We start from the raw sequence: 27,448 nt of genomic DNA, 5'->3' as shown, positions 1-27,448 counted from the left end.
AATGTTGTACCTTGATGAACGTATCTTTTCTTTTATGTACACTGAGAGCATATGCACCAAGACAAATTCCTTGTGTGTCCAATCACACTTGGCCAATAAAATTCTATTCTATTCTATTCTATTCTATTCTAGATAACTGATGTGGCTGGATAGACATGGCAGTGCGAGAAAGCTGGAATTCTTTAATTTGGACTTTTTGGGCTCAAAGGATGGACTCAGTGGCCTAAATGGTCTCTTCCAACTTTACAGAATACAAACATTTAGGGAACTTATATATTTAATAGCTAAATAAATAAAAATAAACTTTTCCCGTATCAAAGTTGCTGCAAAGGAATTTCTGCACTGAACTCCAAAACCTTTAGAGTACACAGCTTGTTTTGAGGAGACATTTTATCCCTTTTTGTCACTTTATGTGAGTTTGAAGTGGGTTCAAAAATATTTCAACCTCCTACCATATGAATTGCAGGTAAAATCCAATCTGACACTGATAATTGGCAGTGGTTGTGATTTTATTTGTATTTCAGATTGAATCCCACTTTATATATTAGAGTGGTAGAAATAGCAGTACTGGTTTATCCTAGCTTTTTTATTAAATGAGATTGATCATAGTTGATAGCCTTCAGATTAGATTATGGTAATGAGTTTGCACTGAAGAATATTTAGTTCATCTAAAAAGCTACAGTTACTGGGACTTGGTATATAGAACGTATTATCCCAAGTTATTTTTTCTCAACATGAAGAGTTATATAGTGATTAAATAATAAGTGCCAAATGTATTCATTCTCATTTTTTTTCAAAACTCAATGCAAAGTGTTGGTATCACAAATTGTAAAACTAAATACTCAATTTTCTACATATAAAGAGTTTAAGAGTTAATATTAAAAACCAACATAAAGTATAGAACAATATAACCAACTCAGAAATGTTGTATTCTGTAGAATTTTAAAATATTCAATGTGTTCTAGATATGGAATTCTGGACAACACAGTTTATTTCAGGGTTTGAATTATCTCAGGATATCTCGGTTTACTTTACAAATGATTTACATCTGTAAATTGCAGAACCAACCTAAGAATGTCCAGAAGGGGAAAATAATGTTCGGGACTTTTCTGGAATAGTCTGTTCCCAAATGAGTGAGCTTTGCACATCATTAGTTATACCTTTATAACAAAATATATTGCAAAAAATAATCCTAACATACAGTTATCAGTCCCAAATAATGATCAACACTTTTATTCAGGTGTGCATATAATAAAGTCTAACAAAACAGCAACGAAAGTCACAAACCCTCCATACAATACATACTATAGCTCTGATTGCTACTCCTTTTCAAGATAAGCAGTTTCTTGCACAGCATGGAAAATGAGAAGGAAATCGTAAACACATGAGATAAGAGGAAAGGAAACAGAGCAGAATCTAATTTATACCAACACGGTTTGCTTTATCGCTATATGGCTCTATTCTTACCAACCTTACTTGCTTCTACCACAGCTTCATACACTTTCTTCTTTAAAATGCTCACTTCTTTCTCTTTGAGGAGCTCATCAATTGTATGCCACCCTCCACAGGGTTTTTCTTCTCCTTGCTTTGAAGAAACTCATCCTTCACATAACCAGTTTTTGCAATTTGATGCTCAGTCATTTTGTCTGCATGCCTAACCCACACCAACAAACGTCTTTCATATTGATCACTCAGATTCATATTCAAACCACGTTCATTTATCAGCCACTCTCGGCCTTCTTTGTTAACTTAATTTTTAGATTCATATTCCACACTGCATACAATCTTTCCAACATTTGCTGAAAGTTATTGCGGCTCTCATCCAACGATAAAGCATCATTTGCATTCACAGCTACAACAACACAGCTCTAATGTCCCTACAGTTCCTTAAACATTAAACATAATTATATTAAACCATCAAGTGGCCATCAGAAATCCTAGTCTTACTCCCTTCACAAATCGAAAATGTTTATTAAGCATGCCATTTATTCCCATAACAACTTCTTATCAAATAATGCTCTTGAAGATTTATTATTTCCTTGTGCTTTGGGCTGGGCATTAGATGAACCTGTTTTTTTAAAGGGTTTAATTGCGCAGAGTGGCCTGAGTGAGACATTATGCCTTTTTTCCTTTCTATTTTCATCTTTTTTGGTGTATTGAATTGAATGAGAGATTAGTTACCCAAGTCACAATACCAGATGGGCACCATATAAATCTGTATTTTTTTCATTCACTTCTACTATTTTTCTTTTTACATTGAGGAACAGTAATGCATTCCTCCAACTGTCAGACTTCATGCAAATGTTAAACAAGTTACACTGCTACTCTATAAGCAAATCATATCCATATTTAACATTATATTATCCACCCCTGCAGCCTTATTACTTTTCAATATTCTTACGTCTTATGACTTTCATCTTCTTTTGTCTTGGATACTAGCATTTACAGCATTCATTTAAGTTCCAGTCTTTGATGTATATCAGTGCCATGCTAACCTCTAAAATGTTGCTTCCAACATTCCCTCACTTCAATATCATCACCAGTGATTTCATCATTTTAATTTTCGATTTTGTTCATTCTCTTGGATGCTCCTTGTTCAACCCTTTTCACTCTCTAAACTCTTTATCATTTCCATCAAAATTCTGCATTTTCTCACCCTTCTAAGCATAACCATTCCTCTCAATAAATTCTCTGCAGTTGTCTTTTTCTCTTTGTATATATAGTATGTCTTTTTCTCGTCCTCATTTTTGCTGTTGCCATTCGGTATACGTATTTTTCTCATCTGCAGCCTCTTTCAGTTCATCATTCTACCAGGTGTCTTTTTAATGCTCCCTATTAGCATAATTTCACATTTCTATGGCATAATTCTTTTCTATTAAAAGCAATTTCAGTATCACCTTTCATTACATTACTGTTGCCATATTATTTTTATTCTTTTTTTCTTACTTGTCCTGTCTGCACTATTTTTTCCTTCCTTCTCTTTCTTTCTTTCTCTCTTCCTTCCTTCCTTCCTTTCTTTCTCTCTCTTTCTTTCTTTCTTTCCACAATTTGACCAGTTAAAACTTCCAAATAATGATCCGCCCTACATTCTGTACCTCTTATTGTCCTTATGTCCTGTATCGCTCAGTCTTTCATTATAAACAATCAGTAAGTCATTATTTGGCCTTCTTTTCTTTTCCATATCTTTGCCCACTAGATGGCACTGTTTCACAGAAGGGACCTGGACCATGGGACACTGTTAGATCTGGTGCCATGGACTGACACAGTGGGGTATAGGCAGTTCTGCAAATAACCAGGTCCTGTATCATGCAGAACTTTAGGTGTATAGATTTGTAGGTAACCCCATCACCTTAAAATAATATGTTCTATTTAGAGAGCCCCAATTAATTCAGACTAGGTGAAGTTTTTGGACACTTTCCAAAGGCAACTTCATTACAGTACAAGGAAAATTACTGCAAAATTACTGTAACATGATCCATTTTCTCCAGAAAAGAGTACATCTACTTTGGTAATTTAAACTACTGAAATGTACTTCTAATTTCTGTTACCAGTTGAGCATCCAGATGAAATAAGCTTATAATGACACTTCATATTCACTGTAAGAATGAACATGGAATGGGTGTACTTATGAATTAAGTATTACACTTGTTGATTTCTTATGACAATGGAACAGATTGGGTTTTTTTTAATTGCAGGGTGGCCCATTTGTTGAAATCTTCAGTGCTCAAGGCAAGAACACTGGGACCAAATGGAAAATTTCTGGCAATCCTTCAGTTATAGGGAAAGTATGTTTTGGAAAGAAATGGTAAAAGCTTGATTATAAAGTATAGAGCTTAATTTTTTTTTCTTAAAAAAAAACATGAAAGCTTTGAGTAACTATTCCTTTCATTACAGCAGAATAACTGAGAACAGGATTTACTATTTGATGCCTACAAGCAGATAAAACTTGCTAGGTTTTTGTGTATTTAAGATCTCCAATGTTTTGTGTTTCTGTAAGTTTCGAATATATTTTGGCGGGGTGTGTGTGTAAATATTTATTTTTATTTGGTCAATTTATATAGCCACCCATGTCATAGACAGCATATAACACTGTGCAGCATACAAGATAAAGATATTTATTTGTTTGTTTGTTTATGTTTTCTATTTAATAAAACAAACTTTTAGTCTATTAAGAAAATGAACATCTCTATTCAGGAAATATATTTATTAAGACTAAATAAAACACACAAGTTTGGGGCATGTTTTCAAGATATCTGGTAATTTCCAGGCTTTTTCACAAAATAAGAGATACAGAGAAGGAGGATGGAAAGAAGGTGGTTACTGATATCCTCATGAAGCCTACATGGTTAGCATCTTAAAAAGATTATTCACTCCTAAATATAATTTAAGTTTTAGTTTCATTGCTTAAACTAATTGCATGAAACTGCTCAGGCTTTTCTTGATGTGGATAAAATGGTGAAGCAAGCAACTGTTTTAATATGGCAGGTTGCTGTCAAGACAGAAAAACCAATAAAATAAATATGGTAAATCTTAGTGAAATGAAGGATGATGTTTTGACATACTAAGCGGAAGATGGCCCTGACATCCTTACTGCAAAGCCATTTTTCACAAGAAAGGGTTATTTTTATTGGATCCTGTGTGCTAATTTTCAGAAGTATGCTACACTGGGTAGTGAATTTAACATATATTATCTCCTGACATGAGAGTACAGGCTTTGCATCCATTCCATTTTAATACTCCAGCTTTCCTCTTGTATTAGACTTATAAAATACCATTTAAGCGTAGTGGCAATTCCTGACCTAAACCAAACATCACTCACCTTAACAGTTACAAAGTATGAGTGTGGCTAACCATTTCTGTCATAGGCAAATAGGCATGATGATTAATAAAACATGCAGATTATGTATTTATTCGGCTGCATGAGATATTTTGATGATGACATACTTTTTATTTGTTTGTTAGGAATATGATAAGGAAGTGAAAGGTTTCGTCTTTGTGCTGGAAGGAAGCGGTCAAACCAACAAGATGCAGCTTCCAAAAGAAACTAAGCAAACTCGTAAGTGTAAAAGTATTATAAAATGTCATAGAACATATTAGACAGTATGATATTTACAGAGCAAGTGGTGTGCAAAGTATATTAATGGGAACAAAACATCCCTTTATGACGCTTCTAAGCCAGGGTCTCCAACCTTGACAACTTTAAGACTTGTGGACTTCAGTTCCCAGAGTTGGCTGAGGAATTCTGGGAGTTAAAGTCCACAAGTCTTAAAGTTGCCAAGGATGGAGACCACTATTCTAAGCAGCCTTGCCTTCCGAAGACTCATCAGGTAGTTCCCCAGTTGTATGTTTCACTAAATCAGGGGTCTCCAACCTTAATAACTTTAAGGCTTGTGGACTTCAACTCCCAGAGAGTTACTAAGTTACTCTCAAAGTTACTAAGGTTGGAGACCCCTGCACTAAATGAATTGACTGTTCAAGCACACAAACAGGAAGATAGCTGGAAAGTGCTTTCGGAGCAGCTACACAATCATTCCAAAGGTTGTAGTTGTGTAATATGCTTCTTGCAGAGATATTTTAATTCCATTAAGGTTTTTGTGAAGCAGCTGTGTCTAGTGCTATGCACAGCCCTAGCTGTTAATTAAGTTAGCATTGGATTAGCGGAATAATAGCTGGCTAGTTACAGTTTTAGCTATTTCTTCAGCACTAAAGTAAAAACAAATAATAATAATAATAACAACAACAACAGCAACAACAACAACTTCTAGACCATGTTGAACAACAACAACAACAACAACAACTTCTAGACCATGTTGAATCTTCCCTGAATTTTAGGGGTGGTTTGGCAATTTCCAGTTTCTTTGGAATGTTTTAATATATATCACTTTTATATTGTCAAAGAGTTTTTCATTTTTTTTTCTTCGAATACTTTTTCAGGGATTTCTAAGTTGATAGAGCAAACAATGAAGTAATATCATCCCAAAGATGTAGTTAAACGTGCTGTATATTCTTACAATTCCACCTAACAATATCTATTGTTTTCATCAGCAAGAATCAAAAAATATTTTATACCAATAAGATGACCCGGATTGCTTCAATTGTAGGGATATTCTAATGCTACATTACATTTCATAAACTTGCATTCTCAACTAAATGCAATAACTAAACTCTTTAGGAGCCACCCTTGGTATTTCCATTTGCCATATAATCTATCAAGCATTACCTACCTTTTATATCCATATATGATGGAAGCCTGCTGCTAAATCAGTATGTATATGTTGAGGACCTTGAAGTTCACCAAGGCCATAAAACATTAGAAAGCAAACACTTATTCTTATGTTAAAAGCGCAAATACACTGAAGCCAAAGGTTCGTATACTGTCCTTCCAAATACTAGAAGAGAAAAAATTTTCATCACAAAACAACAACATAGTTTTTAAGGCTTGACACTCAGCAACCATTGTGCATAAAGATTTCTCCATAAATTATAAGGATTAGGTCATTCTTAAAAAGGCTGTTCTTACTACACAACTCCCAAAATGTTCTCCGTAGCAAAGCATTTGCTTGAGCTCCTGTATCAAATTTAAATTTTACTTCAATCTCCTTTTACACTAAATCAGTAAACCATCAGTAAACCAAAAAGGAAAAGCTTTTTAAGTTATATGATAAATAGATGTAGAATCTAATAACTCTCCATTAAACAAGTTGCTTATATCTAATCACAAACACCATATGATTCTTGACAAATGTATCTTTTCTTTTATTTACTCTGAGAGCGTATGCACCAAGACAAATTCTTTGTGTCTTCAGTCACACTTGGCCAATAAAGAACTTTATTCTATTCTATTCCATTCTATTCTATATTGTTTTTCATTACTATGCAGTGACCTGACTTACGTCCTTTATGACTTTTTGTGCCCTATTTATGACAAGATTTTCTCAAATGCAAAACAATTCCAAAGCTAATTTACTGTCCCACTACAGAGACACAGACTTATTCCGTTTTGATTACTGCTGCTTTTAGCATGTAATTTCTCAGATCTAAAAACATTTAGAGGAGCCTTTTTCCATTTCTTTCCAGTGATTGCTACTGTCTGCCATTTCTTGGTGGATGTTAATCTAATTGTACTTATCTTGAAATGGCTTTTGGTTATTTCAACTGCGTAGGATATATTAATTCCTACACACACACACACACACACCCATTCGATCTTCAAAAGGCTTTCCTTTATTTTTCTGCCTTCTATATTGATTATAAACCTGTCATTGTGTCAAAAGGTATTGACTAAAATTCACTGCTGATGACCTTTTGAGTTATATGACAATGTCTACCAAAATTTGCATATGTTTTCAAAATGAATCGCAGCATTCCTGCAAGGTGTGCAGTATATTCTAGTCTTCCACAAAAAAAAACAAAAAAAAACTACAATGTAATTTGGAACTGCAGTGTCTTTAAAAAAAAACTTCAGAATAATTATATATTGTTAAGGCTTCCTCCCCACACAGTGTAACAAGAAATATTGCTTGAGTGTACAATTTCTTTGAGAAATCCACTATCCTACTTGCAGCCAAATGCAAATGAAGCTTCTGTTCCCAGCATTTCCCATTCTGGGATAAATTCCCTTGAATTACAAATGGAAAATAAGGCCTTGAAGTATCTATACTCATAGGGACTGCTTCACTAATTCTCCATTAGAATCCAGACAAGCTTCTGATACTCTGTAAGTGCTGGCCACCTACTTAAACTCAAATAAGTCCTGGAGCAAAGAAATACTTATTACCAGGTTATACAAAAACAATACAAGAAAGGTTGAAGAGCAAGCAAAAGTGGTAGAAGGAAATACAAAAGCTACTCCACACTCATGGAGTGTCAAATTTTTGTTAAAGGCACAATACAGCATACTTACAAAAAAAACAACCCATCCTCTTTGGACATTTGCAGAAAAATGGCTGCCCTGGGAGACTTTTGCTTCTTTTCAAGATTGGTTTCATAAGGGGCATGACCGATCACAAGACAGTTGTTTCCTATTAGGACTTTAGTTCCTAGTTAGGACTTCAGCTCCCAGGCTTCTTCCTAACTATTTTTGTCTTTCTTGGCTACTTTTCTGAACAAAACATTGAGCTGCATTCCCAGTCAAACAGTAAATTCCTTGCTTTAGAAGAAAAGTGGGCCATTTTAAAAAAGGATAGTTTAGGCATGCACATGATCTGCCTTTAAGAATGAAATATCCCTTCCTGTACAGGTAATCATCACTTAACAACCATAATTGGGACTGGGATCTCAGTTGTTGAGCAAAGCGGTCATTAAGCAAGATGCCCACGTGCTTCACTCAACAACTCCAATTCCAGCACTCCCAGTAGCAGTCATTAATCAATCTCCCAGGTTATTAAACAGATACAGCAAAAGACCTATCTGCTAGAGGATTTCAGCTCAGCTTGAAATCCTTCCAGCAGGCAGCTCTTTGAGAGTGAAAAGGCTGGCTGCCATATGGTTTTAGCTCTGTACAGAGGTAAAGTCTTCCCAGCAAGCATCCCTTATCTTCTCAAATGTTTTTACAGCCCACTGAAGGGTTTCCCCTCTCCTCCTTTGCAGGGAAAGAAAATCCTTCATGGGATTGCAGGAATGGAGTTCAAATCCAGATTAATAAGTAAACTGAGAGAATTCTAGGAATTTAGATGAAAGAAATATTTCTATCGGATAGTCATATCATTGTTTGCTTTAACACCACTATTTTTGTTGCAACAGTAAGTCAATAAGTAACTTCGCATACAAGTTTTCAGTAAATACAGTCTTTTCTTCCTGTACGGAACAGTCTTTAAAAATAACCCTAACCCTATGTCAGATTGCATTTTGCAAATGATCTAGGAAATGGGCCATTTAAATTCATTTAGAAATAATTATACTTCTGAAAACAAAAATTTAGAGATATTTAAAAACATGGTCAAGTCTTGCTGTAATTCTTTCACACAAGAAGGCTCTAACACTGTTGCTGCCATAAAAATAGAGGTCATCCTCAACTTACAACAGTTCATTTAGTGGCAGTTCAAAGTTACGACAGCACTGGAAAAAAATAACGTATGATGATTTTTCACACTTACAACTGTTGCATCCCTATGGTCAAATGATCAAAATTCAGATGCTTGACAGCTGACTCATATTTATAATGGTTGCACTATCCTGGGGTCATGTGATCACCTTCCTATAAGCAAAATCGGTGGATAAGCCAGATTCCCTTAACAACTGTGGCAACACAGTTTGTAACAAATGTTTCACTGAGCAACAGAAATTTGAGTCTGAGTTGTGTTTGTAATTCAAGGACTAACTATAATTTTGGTCTCCTCTAAAAATGCTAGGCAAAGGGTTAAAAAAATCCACCTCTAAGGGCTGATATAATTTACTCAATTTGGATAAATTTTCCATAAATTACTAGATACCTGACCATGGGGTTTCCTCAACATTTTCTAAACTGCACATAGTTTTTTGACTCCTTCATTGCGAAAGTTTGGAAATTCTTCTGCCGCAGAGAATTTGGGTATACTGCAGTATACCCTAGTAGAGTTTTACTAGGCCCGCATACAAACTAGCAAATTTTATATGTGTGTGTTGCACAAGTACTGGAGTCTTCCTTGAAGACTTCCTTGGCAATGACATCTGACGATATAAGTTGCCATGCAAGAGAATTACATGTCTCTGCTATATCTTGAAGTAACCTGGAGATCAATCACCAGCAAAACATGTGCAAGGAGTGTGCCCTTAAAGACCTCACTTTTCAATGGTAGGACTAAGCAGCTTGGACTCACTTCTGCTGAAATGTGATTTTCAGATCATATGCTGCTAATGCCTTTCTGTGTTTGTGAATTCTCTCCCTCTAGAAATAAATTTTACTATTTTTGGAGCCAAGTTTAAACCTTTCAATTTGGATGTTTTAATGGCATCCTACTTTAAAAGTATTGTATAACTTACGTTTTTCAATTAATATTACAGTTTTCTATTTAGAAAAAAAATTAATGTATCTGTAATGAAAAATGAAAATATAAATTATTGACGCATTTTGGGACAACATGCTTAATTTTAATTTGAGAATTCTTATTTACCTAAGGCTTTATTGTGATGTTTATGAATTGTCATTTTTTTTCTTGGTTGAAATGGAGATTACAATCTGCCTCTTCCTGTTTTGTATTTATTTCCATTTTTATTCTGCATGTTTAAAATCAAGACATTAAAAGAACATTTGCAGGTTTAAAAATTGTACAAGGACTAAAAACAGGTGAAATTGATATTTCTTAATATTTACATGAGCCTCTCACTCTATTCATTGTTCTTCAAAGATGATTTGTGATGTAGATTAAAGCAGTGGTAAAATCTGAACCAGTTTGCCACCGGTTTGCTGGCTCGCATGTGCGCAAAGTACATGCTGTGCGTGCGCACTGTGCACCAAATGCACACTGTGCGCATACATGCACAATACACACAAAAAGGAGGCTTTGGTAGGTAAGTAGAACAGCGAGGGGGGGAATCAGCTGTGGCATGCGAGTTTGGGAACTTTTTTCCACCTTTTTTAAAGCATTTTTTTCTATCGGTTCTCCGGAACCAGTAGTAAAAAATGCTTTAAAAAGGAAAAAAAAAGGTTCCGATGAGCACAGCTGTGGTACACGATCTTCAGAACCTTTTTTTTTTTTTTTTACTTTTTTAAAGCATTTTTAAATACCGGTTCCGGAGAACAGGTAGTTAAAAATGCTTTTAAAATGTTTTTAAAAAAAGGTTCCCAGGCTCACGCGCCACAGCTGTGAAAGTGATTTTTTTTTCCTTTTTAAAGCATTTTTTACTACCAGTTCCAGACAACTGGTAGTAAAAATGCTTAAAAAGTAAAAAAAAAATAGTCCTGATGATTGTACGTCGCTCAGATGATTTTCGGAACTTTTTTTTTTTTAACTTTTTTTACTATCGGTTCGGTGAACCAGTAGCAGTTTTTACTACCGGTTTGGGCGAACTGGCCCGAACCAGTAGCATTTCATCCCTGGATTAAAGAGTTTACAACATTTTTACAGCAACGTAGAGAATAAAGGAAAGTTTTCTAAAATGAGATATACCATGTCCACCTTGCTCTGGATTAATTGACTGAGAGGGATTCCCCAGAATTTCCTTCCTTTATCTGGAGATACAAGAAATTAAACCTGGGATGTTCTGCAATCTATACATAAAATTTTGAGTACTGCCAGCAGCAATGCCTCCATTCCGCCTGAACTATATTTTAAAATTGCTTATAGGTGCTATAAGTGAGTGTGAAGAAAAAAAACCCTCAGGCTATAATTCCACCGTATATCCAATATAGGTAGTCCTCGATTTACAACAGTTCATTTAGTGACTGTTCAAAGTACAATGGAACTGAAAAATAAAATAACTTATTACCATTTTTCACACTCAACAACCATTTCAATATCCCCATGGTCATGTGATCAAAATTTAGATGCTTGGCAGCTGAATCATATTTATGACAGTTGCAGTGTCCTAAAGTCACATGATTTTCTTTTGTGACCTTCTGACAAACAAAGTCAATAGGGAAGCCAGATTCACTTAACAATTGTGTTAGTAACTAACCGTGTTGGTAACAGCTTTTAGGTTAAACATTGAATAATTAATGAAGGACTATAATTTAATACAAATAGGTGTATTAACATTAGAATTCTATAAGTTTGAGGATGTAACAAATGTGATTAATGTTATTATTCTTATTTGCACCAAAATGTACGATACCCAGGTGCCACACACTGTCCATGCATTGATGTCTATACGTAAAAAAAAAAAATCTTGGGGAAAAAAAGAACACATTTTTTTCGCTGCTGTTCTCGTACTAAATATTGTTAATTGAAACTGTATAAGTTGAGATTCTATGCTATAGTTCCCTGATTCCTGTGATTCACAAAATGCGGTTATTTTTCAAAAGAATATAGGAAAGGCCCAGTACAATCAGTTTAAGGTCCAACATTCAGCTTAAAGTGGTGAATAGAAAGATCTTTTGGGAGACTTACTAGCCCATTGACTAACCCAGGCAGGCAGAAGGTAAGTATCTAGAGTGTCAGTTCCATTAAGGTTCACAATGAGGTGGTCTTAGAAAATTAAGAGGATTTTTTTTCAGAATTGGCAGCTTCTATTTAGATTTCATAGAGTATTAAAGCAGCCTCAAGGGCAATACATTCAGATTTTGTTCAAGCTTTATTCCTGAAAGCCATTTTCGCTTGTGAGTGGGTTTTGATTTTACAAGAACCTTTGCTGTTAAATTTCCAATTTAAATTATCCATTTCATTTTGAACATTCAGATTAAATTAAACCCTTACTTGTCTACAGTTTTTCTAAACTCGATTCTGCTGGGGTATTAATTGCTTTAAGTGGTTCAACTAAAGTTTATGTTGGTCATCTGTAGGTTCAATTATTATGCATTTTTGCAAGAATTTGTGTCGCAATGTTAAGGCATTAATTAATTTTGTGTCCTTGTAAAATATATTTTGAATATGCACTCTGTCAGCATAGTGGAAAACTAAATAAAATAATTAGATTCCATGTTTTGTTCTAGTTCTACTTGGAGTACAATTTTTTTTTAAGAACATTATTAATTTTTTATCTTAAAAATAATTAAATTCTATTTTATAATTTAATTTTATTTTCATAGTATTTTCATTTTGAGAAATATGAAAGAAATACATGAATCTTCATGTTATTCTTAATTTATTTCTTTTATTTTGCTGTAGTTGGACTGATCCAGCAATTTTTGGTACTTCAAATTTACATTCCACTGGGACAAGATTTCTCAGCCGAGTTACTGTAAGATAATATAGAACTTCATTATCATGTTTGATGTGCTGTAGATACTAAGCAAATGAGTTAATACTGGCTTCTTTTAATTATATGTAACAGCTTTTAGGTTAAATAGTAATATATAATCAAACTGATATAGAATAATTGTTTATTTGGTTGTTTTTTGATGATTTTAAGCATTTTAAATCTTTTAGAAAATTTAAGCATATTTGTCATAATGAAAATACAGTATATTAATAAATTTATTATTATTATAAATAGTAATCCGATGACTAATTCCTGATTTTAGGAACAGACTTTAAATAATTACTTTTGACACTTTAAAAGGGTGAAATAAATTTATTCTTCTTCGGCCTTGATTTATTTATTCATTTGTTTTGGTTTGACAGTGCCTGGAAAATCCAGTGCCAACACAATAGCAACAGCACTTAGACTTATATACCGCTCCATAGTGCTTTTACAGCCCTCTAAGCAGTTTACAGAGTCAGCATATTGCCCCCAACAATCTGGATCCTCATTTTACCCACCTCAGAAGGATGGAAGACTGAGTCACTCTTAAACCAGTCAGGATTGAACTCCTGGCAATTGGCAGAATTAGCTTTGCAATACTGCATTCTAACCACTACACTGCCATGGTAGTCCTTGACTTACAACCCTTCACTTAGTAACTGTTAGGGCAGCATTGAAAAAAGTGACATGGACATTTTTCACATTTGCAACCGTTGCAGCATCCCTATGGTCACATGATCAAAATTTAGCCTTTTGGAAACTGGCTCATATTTATGACAGTTGCAGGGTCTTGTGATCTGATAAGCAAAATCAATAGGGAAGCCAGATTAATTTAACAACCATGTTCCTAAATTGACAACTGCAGTGGTTCATTTAACAACTGTGGCAAGAAAGGTCATAAAATGAGGAAAGGATCACTTAACAACTGTCTTAGCAACAGAAATTTTGGGCTCCAATTGTGGCCATAAATTGAGGACCTGTAGATTATTTATGTCATCTCCACTAGGTAGACCAGACCAGAAAATGAACTCCCCAGATGACTAAAACTATTTTTATTGTGATTGGCTATCATAACAGAATTTTGCAAATTTGGTTGTGCTGTACCACCTCTTCCTCCTCATAGTTCAGGAAATGGGGGGCTTAAAATGCTTCAGCCCTATCTATCTATCTATCTATTTTAAAGGCCACCCATCTTATGTTAAGGTAACTTATGGTCCTGTTCCTCTACAATTTGGTTGGTGAAAGACACAAGTAAAATCATGTTTCATTGTTATGATTTTTTTATTGCTTATATAAACCTTGTTTTAGATTATGAGTTTGACGTTTTATTCATTTTATTAGCCTTGAGCTTTTTCAGGGAAAGGCAGTGAGATGCATTTTAAATAAATATTTTCAACTGCTTCTATAGAAACTCAGAGACTCTACAGTAACATTTAATGGGGTATATTTCTCCCTCTTTTTTCTTCCCTTATGTCTGCTTAGAATACTGAACATAAAACATAAAAATAACCACATATTTCTGCCACCAAGTAAACTGATATTGAAAGGATTTTGTAATACTGAAATAATGCAGTTGTAAAGTGTTGTTATAAAAGAAAAAGTCTAATCCATTATTGATAAAATGTTAAAAATTGCATTTGGGTGCTTTTAATCTTGTGCACCTACACTCAAGTGTTTTGTGTTCTTAAATCTCATTTATTTATATAGTGTAAACTGTGATCTTGTCCCAGCATATTATTGCTATAGAGGAAATAACTGGAAAGAATTCACATGTTGTTCCTAGCATTTGTCCTGCTTGGTTGGAAGGTCCTATACTTTGTCCTCTACTTGCTGCAATTCACATAGAAATGTGATGCATCCATGAAGCAGTGAAGAGTTTTGTTTCTCAACAAGCTTGTCACAGAGTCTCAACATTGGAAGCTTTCAAGAGGAGACTGGACTGCCATCTTTCAGAAATGGTGTAGGATCTCCTGCTTGGACTAGATGACCTACAAGATCCCTTCCAACTCTGTTATTCCATTCTGTTCTGAGCCTGATGGTGAATAGAACTGAGAAAGAGTGACTGGTATCAACAGTATCCAGCTGTTTTCCTTGACTAAAGGAAGATTAGAAGCTAAGGCCACCTTGCTCTGATCCAGCATCTTAACTATTACCCCATAACATCATTAAAATAATTTAAGTATTTAAATTGGTGCAGTGGTTAGAGTGCAGTACTGCAAGCTATTTCTGCTGACTGCCAGCTGCCTGCAATTTGGCAGGTCAAATCTCACCAGGCTCAAGGTTGACTCAGCCTTCCATCCTTCTGAGGTGGGTAAAATGAGGACCCAAATTGTTGGGGGCAATGCTGACTCTGTAAACGGCTTAGGGAGGGCTGTAAAGTACTGTGAAGCACCATATCAGTCCAAGTGCTATTGCTAATTCTCCATTGTAAAAAGAGAATGTAAATTCAGTTGTGAGCTTCATTTCATGAACGTCTCCAAGGACTTCTGTCTACTAAAAGTTACTTATTTTTCTATTTTCTGTTTGAAGTGTACCAGAAGTCCACTTAGTTTCATGTTCCAAGGCTTATATATTAGAAACTCTTAACAAGCAGTCCTAGACATAAAGCCACAATGGAGACTAGAATTTCTGTTGTTAAGCAAGGTGGTTGTTAAAAGAATCAGACCCAATATTATGACCTTCTTTGCTATGGTTGTTCAGTGAATCCTGTGGTCATTAACAGAATCTGACTTCCCCCATTGACTTGCCAGAATCTCCCTAAGAAGGTTGAAATGACAATCCCAGGAGCCTGGAACTCTGCAACCATTGTATATACATGTCAGTTGCCAAGCACCCAAAGTTTGATCACGTGACAGTGGGATACTGTAGTGGTCGTAAGTGTGTGAAAACTGGACATAAGTCACTTTTTTCAATGCCGTCATAACTTTGAAAGGTCATTAAACAAATGGTTGTAAGCCGAAATCTACCTGTGTTTGCAAACTAAATCACTTCAAAATGACATTTGAATATTCTCGCTGAAGGCTTCTGTAGTGTGTGATAAAACGCAGTGTTTGTAAATCACTAATTTAGATATTGGATCATGTGGAATGGAACATACTATGCAGTATTGCAGGCTAACCCTTCTGACTTTTCAATCCTGACTCAAGGTTGAGTCAGCCTTCCATCCTGCTGAGGTCAGTAAAATGAGGACCCAGATTGTTGTGGGCAATATGCTGACTCTGTAAACCATCCAGAGAGTGCTGTAAAACACAGTGAAGCAGTATACAAGTCTATTTGTTATTGCTATATGTTTTTTTTATTAATTAGATTGTTATTCTGCCTTTATTATTTTATAAGTAACTCAAGGCAGTGCTCATAGCTAATACTGCTTCCTCCTTCTTTTTTCTTCACGATAACAACCTTGTAAGGTGAGTTGGGCTGAGAGAGAATGTCTGGCCCAAGTCTTCTTATAAAGTGTTCTTCATTTTGAAGATATATTTTTAACTCTATGAGGTAGACTTTCTTACTGCAGAAAACTCTGAACTCTTCCAACTTTGCACTGTATTTCATTCAAATCTGCCTTGCAGTGGGCCTGTACATTTTTTTAAGAGCCAAAGTGACTTTATTATCTGAGGATTGATTCCTAAAGGTTCCTAGCTAGCCCTTTGCTTATTGAACTCTGAACCAGGTATTTATCTCATCTATCGTATTGGTAATAATTCCCTAAGAGCATTATAGACATTTTTATAAAGTTCTGCATTGATTTCTTAATGAACTACTTGGCTAAAAGGCATGTTATTGTATCTGAAGAGTTTTGTAGTGTTCCTATAAATAAATACCATAAGCATTCCCTAAATCCTCAACTTTTAGGAGTCATTAAAGCACTTCATATTCTATAAAAATCAATGATCTCCATGTCAGTTACACAGAAACACGATACACTAGAAAATAATGCATTAAACCCTATTTTCAGAAGTAGGTATCTTAATAATAAGTTACAATTCTAATAACAGAAAATAGTATTTAACATTAATTTCCCCACCCACATAGTATTCAACAGATTTCTGCACCATTGTAGAAGAGTTTATATAATTTCTTTTATAGGAATTAATAGTATTATAATTATAAGTCCTGTGTAGACAGATTAATATTCGTGATTTTTTTCTCTTCATGTGTCATTTACATTGTAATGAAGTGACAGATGACAGCTGTGATTATCTTTTTTAGAATTTTTGATGAAGCCTATAATAATAATACCTTAGTAATTAGCCATAAGAATCTATCCAAATATAAAGTACAAATGAACAATAAGAAAGACAGAGATTGACACTCGATCAACAATCAAGGAGTAAACAATATGCCATCAAAGAACTAGCAATGCAGACATACAAGCTAACGATAAACAACCTATTCAAGGAACTTCCAAGACCACTCCCACCAACACTGACAGGGCACAGTGATGGCTAACCTTCCTGTCGTTGCATGCTGAAAGCGCGCGCCCTCACCCATAATACAATGTGTGCGTGACCTCCCCCTGTGCTATCTCACTCCTGCGCATGCGAACCCCTGCCTGACCCCCACCCCCATGCATGCATGCGTTACCCTGTGCACATACACACGACCCCTGTACATGTGCATGCAACCCCCCCAGCCCCCCACACATGTTCATGTGTCTCGCGCATGTACCCCAACCACCCGTGCATGCGTGAGAGAGACCCGAAAATCAGCTGGCCAGCTGGAGGCGCATGAACAGTGCAGCTGAGCTAGGGTGACAGGTTGTGTGCCCGCAGAGAGGGCTCTGCGTGCCACCTGTGGCATGCGTGCCATAGTTTCCCCATCACAGCACTAGCATATAAAAATAAAACCCCACTCCTTGTAGCACTGATGATGTTACCTAGTTTGATAATGAAATGTCTGCAGAAAACAACTAATCTCAGAGAGCACAAAGGACTCCTCATTTCAGTCCTAAATTACAAATATTATCTTCTATTGATACAATATATATTACGTATAACAAAATATATTTTGTAATATTTCTCTATCACCCTACAATTTAGCCAATCAGTTCCACATATTCAGTTCTCGTTTATATTGTTCTATTCAGATGAAGGGCTGTGCTATATGTAATATTTGGTTTCTGGCCACACATAAAATGTGATGTTTTAATGTATGAATCCCAATAGCCATTTCTCTGATGTATGACCCAAGATATCAACCTCCCTTTCTTACACAGTTGGCATTCAAATAATATATAAACTATGTCCACAGTCTATGAATCACCACAAATATATAAACATTCTCATAAAAAATTTGTTTAAGCCTTTCATATTCCATTGTGCCCTGCTGCTCAAATCTAGCTTGACTAATACCCCACAAGATGGTTGAGCATTTCTGTATTTATATATTATAATCCATTTTAGTGGGAGAGTCTTATTGAAGGTAGCTATATTTCTCTGAGTTTGTGCCTTCAGACTTTCAAAATTCTATTAATCTAGCCTTACAATTAAATAGAATTAGTTCATCTAGTTGCCTCTCTTGACTGGTTATCATGGAAGGGCTGACATCTTTCATGCACAGCATAAAAAAATGTTAGCAATCAGCAAAAAAAGTAAGGCCAGTATAATATGATAAATGAAACAAAATATAATGATGGAGAATTAGAGAATCCTTAAAATATAAAATGAAGAAAAAGCTAAAATGAAGCAAAAAGCCTCAAAAGCCTAACCTAATAACATTGATTTTAGGTAATATTGGGGGGGGGGGAGCTTTTTCATGGGAAGAATTCAGATGTGTAAATTTTACCCCTTTAATCTGAATGGTATAATCCAGGAGCAGTGTCACCATTTCAATGTGTGTCTGTATTTAAAAAGAGAGAGCCACAATTTTCCTTAATACTTATTAATTTGTTAGATTTATATCCTGCTTTTTCAATCCCACACTCTAGATCGCCTATTTACGAAACAACAGCCCCCTTGTAGGGTGGATAAATCCTGAGAGAGAATGACTGGCCCAGAATCACCCAGAGTTTTTCCATGGCTTAGGGTGGACTAGCTCTTCCTCATACAAGTTCAGCACCTTAATTCCTATATATATTTTTTTGTTTACATTTATATCCCGCCCTTCTCCGAAGACTCAGGGCGGCTTACAGTGTATAAGGCAATAGTCTCATTCTATTTGTATATTTTTACAAAGTCAACTTATTGCCCCCCCAACAATCTGGGTCCTCATTTTACCTACCTTATAAAGGATGGAAGGCTGAGTCAACCTTGGGCTGGGCTTGAACCTGCAGTAATTGCAGGCTACTGTGTTCTAATAACAGGCTCTAACAGCCTGAGCTATTCCGGCCCTATATCATATTGACCCTTTTCAACTGTTTAGACATATTACATATTAATTACTTTTTAATATTCATTTGTACAGCTGTTGACTGTTTTGGAAAATAATTGAACACATTAAGTTGTTCAACTTAAGTTGAGGTTATGATTTCTTTCTGGGATATAAATCTGCTGAAGAGGACAATATTTGGCAGTACTGGTGAAATTAATTTCTCTATCTTAGCTAGTACCTTCATTGTGATAAATACAGTTCTGTATATGAGTTGTATAACTACTCTGACGTGTGTGTGTTCCACCTCCCACCTTTCATTTGATAAAACTATAAAAATCTTCCAGGCTTCTGCTGTACATTTTGCTTTATTATTATGCAAAAAATATGGTATTTTTATATAGCATTTGTTCTTTTTTACATTTCATTTCAAATAAACATACTTTTTTTTGCATTCTGTTCTGTGGCAGATTTTGATCAACCAACAAAAAAATCTGCAAAAGCATCCATAATTCTCATAAGTCTGATCTTAAGATATTTTACCATGCAAGAGTGCCATCATAAATAAAGAATACATGTCTTGGCTAAATGAGATAACGTATTTATTTGTTATAACAGCAGTCACTGCAGAAACAGAAAGGCAGAGCTTGCTTAGTTTCTAGAGTTTGGAAATAATAACAAAACCATGATATATTATGCATGTACAGAGTTTGTTTTCCTCAAGGCCTGCTATACTGCCTCATTATGGCAGTGTTCTTAGGAGGGTTTCTTAATTACTAACACACTCTTGAAAACATCAAAATGACACCTGTATACATGGAGATCACCAGATAGAGAACACAGAAATCAGGTTGATTATATTATTGACACAAGGAGGTGGAAGAACTCTATTATATATTATTGTATATTATAACTCTATTGTATATTATAACTGGAATATACAAATTCTGTGACGAAAACCTAGAGACTTTAATTATCAACTGCAAACCATACTATTCGCCTCGTGAATTTTCCTCATTTCTTCTAATTGCTGTTTATGTCCCACCACAAGCCTGTGTAAACAAGGTATTATGAACTCTAGCTGACTAAATTATGGAGGCTGAAGCCAAATACCCTGATTCACTGGCCATTATTTTGGGGGATCCAAACAAAGCAAACTTAAGGAAAGAGCTACCAAAATACTTTCAGCATGTCAATTGTCCCACTAGAGGCAAGACTATTTTAGACCATTGCTACACAGCACTAAAAGATGCTTATCGGTCTTTACCACAAGCAGATGTAGGACACTCTGATCATTGCATGATTCACCTTGTACCTGCTGACAGGCAAAGACTTAAAACCACAAAACCAACAATTAAATCAATGAAGACCTGGACTGAGGAGGCAAAATTAAAGCTACAGGATTGCTTTGACTGCACTGTTTGGAATATTTTTGAAGATATCTCTGCAGACCTGGATGAACTCACAGATACTGTAACATCATATGTCAGCTTCTGTGAAAACCTATGTCTACCGACAAGGAACTTGTGAATATACAGTAACAACAAACCTTGGTTCACACCTAAATTTAAGCAGCAGTCATTCCAAAGAGGAAGCCTACAGAAAAGGTGATAAATGCTGTACAGTCAGGCCAGAAAAGTATTAACAAGGGAGATCAGAGCAGCAAAAAGAAGCTACTCTGAAAAGCTAAAGAATCAGTTCTCAACAAATGAACCAGCAAACATGTGGAAAACTCTTAAGAATATCACCGGCTATGGCAAACCTCCTTCCCAGGCTGAAGGAAATCAATAACTGGCAGATGACCTGAACATGTTTTACTGCAGGTTTGAAAGGAAACTACAGCCACCTATCTCCACAACCCCCATCTCAGACACACCAACAACAGCCAAGCCTCCTACAACTGACCCCATTTCATTGGGTTCACAATCCCTAGTGATCACAGAAAAGGAAGTGCAAGACCTATTTCACAGACAAAAGCCAGGTAAAGCTCCAGGCCCAGACAAGATAACTCCTTCTTCCTTAAAAGACTGTGCTGACCAATTGGCCCCCATCTTCACCCATATCTTCAATAAATCACTAGAGATGTGCTATGTTCCTTCTTGCTTCAAACACTCTACTATTATCCCAGTACCGAATAAGCCCACCATCAAGGAACTGAATGATTACAGACCAGTTGCTCTAACATCTGTAGTCATGAAAACCTTTGAAAGGCTAGTGCTGTCCCACTTGAAAACCATCACGGATCCACTGTTAGACCCCTTGCAATTTGCATACCAAGCAAATAGACCAACAGATGATGCTGTTAATATGGCTATGCGCTACATCCTACAACATCTTGAATCTCCAAAGACCTATGCAAAGGTCTTCTTTGTAGACTATAGTTCAGCATTCAACACCATCATTCCAGACACTCTTCTAACTAAGCTAAACCAGCTACAGGTACCTGAACAGACTTGTAAGTGGATCACAAGCTTCCTAACAAACAGGAAGCAGCAGGTGAAGCTAAGCAGAATCACATCAGATACCTGTACAATTAGCACAGGGCCCCCCAAGGCTGTGTGCTCTCCCCACTTCTCTCTGTATACCAATGACTGCATCTCTAACGATCCATCTTTTAAACTATTGAAGTTTGCAGATGACACAACAGTGATTGATCTCATTCAAGACAATGTTGAATCCGCATACAGACGGGAGGTTGAATGACTAGCTTCATGGTGCGACCAGAACTATCTGGAACTGAATACACTCAAAACCGTAGAAATGGTGGTAGACTTTAGGAGAAACCTTTCCATACTTCCACCTCTCACAATACTAGACAGCACAGTATCAACAGTAGAAACCTTCAAATTTCTAGGTTCTACCATATCGCAAGATCTAAAATGGACAGCAAAAAATGTTCTTTGTGCACCAACTCAGAAAGCTCAAACTGTCCAAGGAGCTGCTGATCCAGTTCTACAGAGGAATTATTGAGTCTGTCATCTGCATCTCTATAACTTTCTGGTTTGGCTCTGCAACCCAACAAGACAGACACAGACTTCAGAGGATAATTAGAACTGCAGAAAAAAACAATGGCTACCAACCTGCCTTCCATTGAGGACCTGTATACTGCACGAATCAAGAAGAGGGACATGAAAATATTTACAGATCCCTCACATCCTGGACATAAACTGTTTCAACTCCTACCCTCAAAATGACGCTATAGAGCATTGCACACCAGAACAACTAGACACAAGAACAGTTTTTTCCTGAATGCCATCACTCTGCTAAACAAATAATTCCCTCAACACTGTCAAACCTTTTATTAAATCTGCACCACTATAAATCTTCTCATTGTTCCCATCACCCATCTTCCCCCCCCACTTATGACTGTAACTATATTGCTTGTATCCTTACGATTTATACTGATATTTATTGTTTCCTGATTGCTTAATTGTAGCCTATGACTATCATTAAGTGTTGTATCATTAATAGTTAAATTTGTACCCTATGACTATCATTAAGTGTTGTTGTACCTTGATGAAAGTATCTTTTCTTTTATGTACACTGAGAGCCTATGCACCAAGACAAATTCCTTGTGTGTCCAATCACATTTGGCCAATACAAATTCTATTCTATTCTGTTGTATTATAACAGCGACAATGTGGCCAAGGCTGACTACGGAACAGATCACAAACTGCTCATAATCATGTTCCAAGTTAAGATAAGGTGAGAGAAGAAAGACAAACAGTCTGTAGAATATGAACTTGAGTACCTTTGGAATCACTTTGAAGTCTTCACCTCATTGATAGGGGACCAGAAGTACGATACTATGGGATGAACTTAAAGAAGTTGTTAAGGATGGATGTGAAAAGACACTGCCAAAGATCAAGAAACAGAGGTAAAGACAAACTGGGTGTCAGAAGAGTGAAAATCACCAAAAAGAGACAAGAAGCCAAAGAGAAGAAAGACAAAGATCTCACATAGCAACTTAACAAAGAATTTCTGAAAGTTTTTAGAAGAGACAGTAAGCATATTACAGCAACATCTGTAAAGACATTGAAGATTTTTTCAGCAGGCTTGAAAAAAACAAGGATAGTCTTCTAACAAGTCTCAGAGTTCAGAAAGAAATTTCTAACCTCGACTTGGTATGCTAAAGGACACCAGAGAGCAGATAATAACTGTTTCAAAAAAGATCAAAATAACAGTGAAGTACTACACTGAAATCTGTACAACAGAGATATCGGTACCCAAGATAACTTAAAAGGCTTTCCCTACTTAGAAGATGCTAAAAAATTCTAGTAATGAAAAATGAGGCTAAGATTAAATATAAAGCCCAAACTAATGACAACAGGTACTGCATCCAGCACTTCTGGCAGAAAAGATGAGGCTCAAATTATCATATTTTGGACATAACATGCATAAACTTACTGTACTCTCTGCCGAAATCTAATCCTGAGGTAGATGGAAGGAAACAAGCAGGACAAATGTCCTAGAGAAAATCTATCTGTGGGGTTGCTAAGAGTAATCACAGGGGTTTGTGTTGTAGCATATAGCTCTCCACAGTTACATAAATGAGTTTTATTTTAGTCATTTTATTCAGTCGTTGCCTGTATGATCTATTATCTAGCTGAACACATGCACAAAATATAAGTGTATACACAAATATAAATGTATATGCACCAAATAAACATCAGTAAAAAATAACATGTCAACTAACTTCAGATTTTCAGAATAAATGTTGTTAACCTTTTAAAAACTACAGAACAAATATATTGTTTGAAACATTTTGGTAAAAGAAACACCAACAGCAAATATTGCCATGAATATTGTTAACCTTTTAAAACTGTACAATAAAAATATTGCTTTAGAAACATTTTGATAAAAGATACACCAGCAGCAGATACTGTATTCCTATGAATTATCTCAGTTAAACAGGATGTGTAATGAAATTGAAACTAAATTCCTGTGGTTGGAGGTTTATGAAAGGATAAGTTTAAAGACGGTGATCTAACATTATTTCATCTGGCAATGTAGAAAGAATAGATATTATGCAGAGATTTTTAATGAGAATCAGACATTGCCAGAAAAATTTACTGTTCCATAAAAGGAACTGTTCTTTATTTCTATGATGTCCAAATGTATGGAAAAGGCTTTAATGAAAGACTTGAACATCTTTTGAAAATTTAGGTAAACACTGCTTACCAAGTCATTATCTGCAGACCATACATTAGTGATACGCTCTAAAACTTTAAAAGACTAGAGAGACACATTTAATTTTATGTAAGTCATTTGTTTTTTTAACAAGACCTGTCATAGATACTTGATAATTTTAATAAGCATTTTCCATGAGCTTATCAGAACAGACTTATTAAATTAATTAGTCTTGATCTTTTCCTGGATTTCTTCTTAGGACTTAGTGTTGCATTTGCCACTTGGGACAAGTTACATATTTTATGAAAAAATAAGTAATTCCACGTTTTATTTTTAAGAACTCTTGGGTTGATACTATTTTTATATGGTATTTCTCAATATTAGTTTGCAGTCCAGATGGGCAATTGTTTTAGCCACCAAGGAAGCTTACATAAGACTTAGAAACTATGCATACAAAAACATATTCTAGTCCTCTTGATAATCCCACTACACAAAAACATCTGTATCAATTCCCTCCCAGTAATCTAGATATTTCTTTTCTTCTTCTTTTCTCTTATAGTCTATACTCACTATTCTTTTCCTGCTAATTTGGCTTGAATACTTCTGCTCTTTGCAGACCACAAACGTCCGCAAATATGAAATAATCTTAAAGGTCCTCTTGCGGGTCCCAATAACTTCTATGATCTTTTTGGTTAGAGTTGAGGGCTTTGGAGTTACTGCACCAACTCCTCTTCTTTAATTGCAACTTAGGACCTTGTATAACTACAGAAATGTCTGCCAGAACAGTTTAAATTGTAAGGGTGTTTATATTTTAATAATAAAATTGTTTCAGTAGCTGGCATTTCACCTTCAGATGAATTTCAAAGTGATAATCCTTCCTTCAATATTTCTTGGGTCCCAATAGTTGAAAGAAAACCAAATTCACATCTGTGTTTTACAATTAATTAATATGTTTTGCTGAAACATTTTCCCATATACATCTCACAAACTTCTAAGAGTTGTTTTGGATTGTTGTGGGAGTTGTTGGATTGCAGTGAGATACACCCAAGAAGAAAAGGAGAGGGGAGGGAGAGGAAAAGGAGGAAAGGGAAAGGAAAAATGGAGGAAAGGGAAAGAAAAAAAAAGGATGAAAGGGGAAGGAAGGAAGGAAGGAAGGAAGGAAGGAAGGAAGGAAGGAAGGAAGGAAGGAAGGAAGGAAGGAAGGAAGGAAATGGAGTAAAATTTTGGGAAATGTGCTGTGCACAAATAAAAGATGAGGTTTTCTGATTATTTAAAGAATATCACCTAGAAGAGGTGCCGATGTTATGCAGATGCATGCTAACAAAATATTAAGGTGTTTCCTTAAAAAATATTTCCAGACATTTTAACTTGAGTAATGTCATAAATGGCCGAATGTCTTCAACTGTTGCTTCCTATTATTATTACTGTTTTATTAAATGTTTGTTTTATGTATATTGACATTAAATGTTTGTTATATGTATATTGATATGCTTCATATTCCTCCTACTTGGTAAAATACAGGCAACAATATGTTGGCCTGCAGGGCATTCTCGGATTTAGAGATCCTGGCTTGCATAGAATAACCTGAGCATAACATTGGGTTTTGGTTGTGCTTGTGAGGTAAATGGCATGAACATGGAAAAAGAGAACAAAATGTGGAAGAAATCACTGTTAAAATGTCACAACTCAGAGAAATTACAATCATATATTGTTAAATTTTTATTGAATACCATAAGAAATGGAAAAATAGTTGTGAAGAAATAAGATTTGAAAGCTACTTTAAACAGTGTGAAAAGATTTATAAAGTATGAAAAAAGATGTCTGTTAGAAAGTTAAAGTGAAAAAGAAATGTGTGATAGAAAGTAATCCAGATTCCCAGGAGGAAGGGAATACATTTTAGAAGAGTAGGAGACATTTCACTTCAGATAGTTCCTGTGAGTGAAAAAAAAAGGTTGAAGATGGGGCCTCCCTAATAGTTCCAGCATATATGTCTTATGTGGTTGATAGCATGCTTTAGTTTGGCAAGATTCTGTCTATAAGTGAGGAATAGTAAAGAAACGTGCTCGGGAAGAATCACAACATGTCTTTCTTGGTTTTTCTGGAGCCTGACAGAAATGCTGCAAAAATATGAGAGTGACAAAAAGTTATTTGTATAATGTGTATCAAAAGAAACAAAAGTCAAAAGAACAGTTGTTGGGGATCAGTCAGAATCATTCAGATTCAGAAGCTGAAGAGCTTAGCTAAGAGTCAACCTGCCTCAGTGTGAAAGATATTTGGAGACACAGATGATTCAGCTGATCCAGAACCCAAGGTTGGCATAGTATTAAGCCCAGCAATATGTTGTACATTATAAAAGAAAGAGCAAAGAAAATCCAACCACCCACTTCAAAAAAGAAATAGAAACATGTCTTATCAAATTAGTCAAGCAGGTAGACAGGTCTATTAAAAAGATGACTTGCTGGCTTTCTGTAGCAAATAATATTCTGTCACCTGCCACTTCCAATGACTATATGCTGTGATGGATAATCTAGATTACTTAGCTAATTTTAGTTTCAAACTTAATTATTTTTGGATCCTCCCTGAATTTCTGCCCTGGTTTTTTTGAACTTTTGGAAAAGCAAGCTTCTATGTCTCCATTTTCTATATAGAAAGATTTAAGTCTTTGTATGCTTTCTGTTACTTAAGTTAAAAAATTTATGGCTGCAATAAATACCTTGAATTTGTAGCAGAAACTAGCTCTGTTAATGTAATTGGGAAAATAGAATAATAAGACTTAGGTAAGAGTAAATAGGTGACCAGTATATGACCATGATTTGGTCATATGTATGAATGAAGGATAACATTGTAAATTAATATATGAAGAAAGAGTAAATATTTTGAGAGAAAGGGGCAGAAAGGAAAAAATCTTGGATGTTCATAGGATGTTTAAAAAAAGAGTCAGGTAATATATTTAAAAGCAAAGATTGTCATTGAAGTAAGATATTTATAAGGTGGGAACAAATACTTCAAATCATGAAGGAGTATTAGCAGTCTGTTTTCTATTTTTCTTATATCATTAGAAATGTTGAAAATTAACCTAATTTTAACCTAAGACTGTCTATTGTTGACCTCACCCCATTTCTAAGAGGTCTGTAAGGGGCGTGCATAAGACCACCAGCATGCCTACCGTCCCTATCCTAATGTTCCCTTTAATTGT

The 27,448-nt window shown here is 35.4% G+C and overlaps 1 protein-coding gene across 1 annotated transcript in view; it reads left to right on the top strand.

Moving 5' to 3' along the window:
* The window catches only part of CFAP20DC (CFAP20 domain containing), a 203,844-nt gene that overhangs the window by 10,936 nt on the left and 165,460 nt on the right, over positions 1–27,448 (top strand). Inside the window, exons 3-5 of the mRNA XM_058167803.1 lie at positions 3,696–3,785; positions 4,963–5,056; positions 12,744–12,816. Coding sequence (XP_058023786.1) covers positions 3,696–3,785; positions 4,963–5,056; positions 12,744–12,816 — 257 coding nt within the window. The remainder of the gene's footprint in view (positions 1–3,695; positions 3,786–4,962; positions 5,057–12,743; positions 12,817–27,448) is intronic.

Source organism: Ahaetulla prasina, chromosome 2, assembly GCF_028640845.1.
Source record: "Ahaetulla prasina isolate Xishuangbanna chromosome 2, ASM2864084v1, whole genome shotgun sequence".
NCBI lineage: Eukaryota > Metazoa > Chordata > Lepidosauria > Squamata > Colubridae > Ahaetulla > Ahaetulla prasina.
The sequence above is the reverse complement of the archived record's forward strand: the minus strand, read 5'-3'. Positions and strand labels throughout refer to the sequence as shown.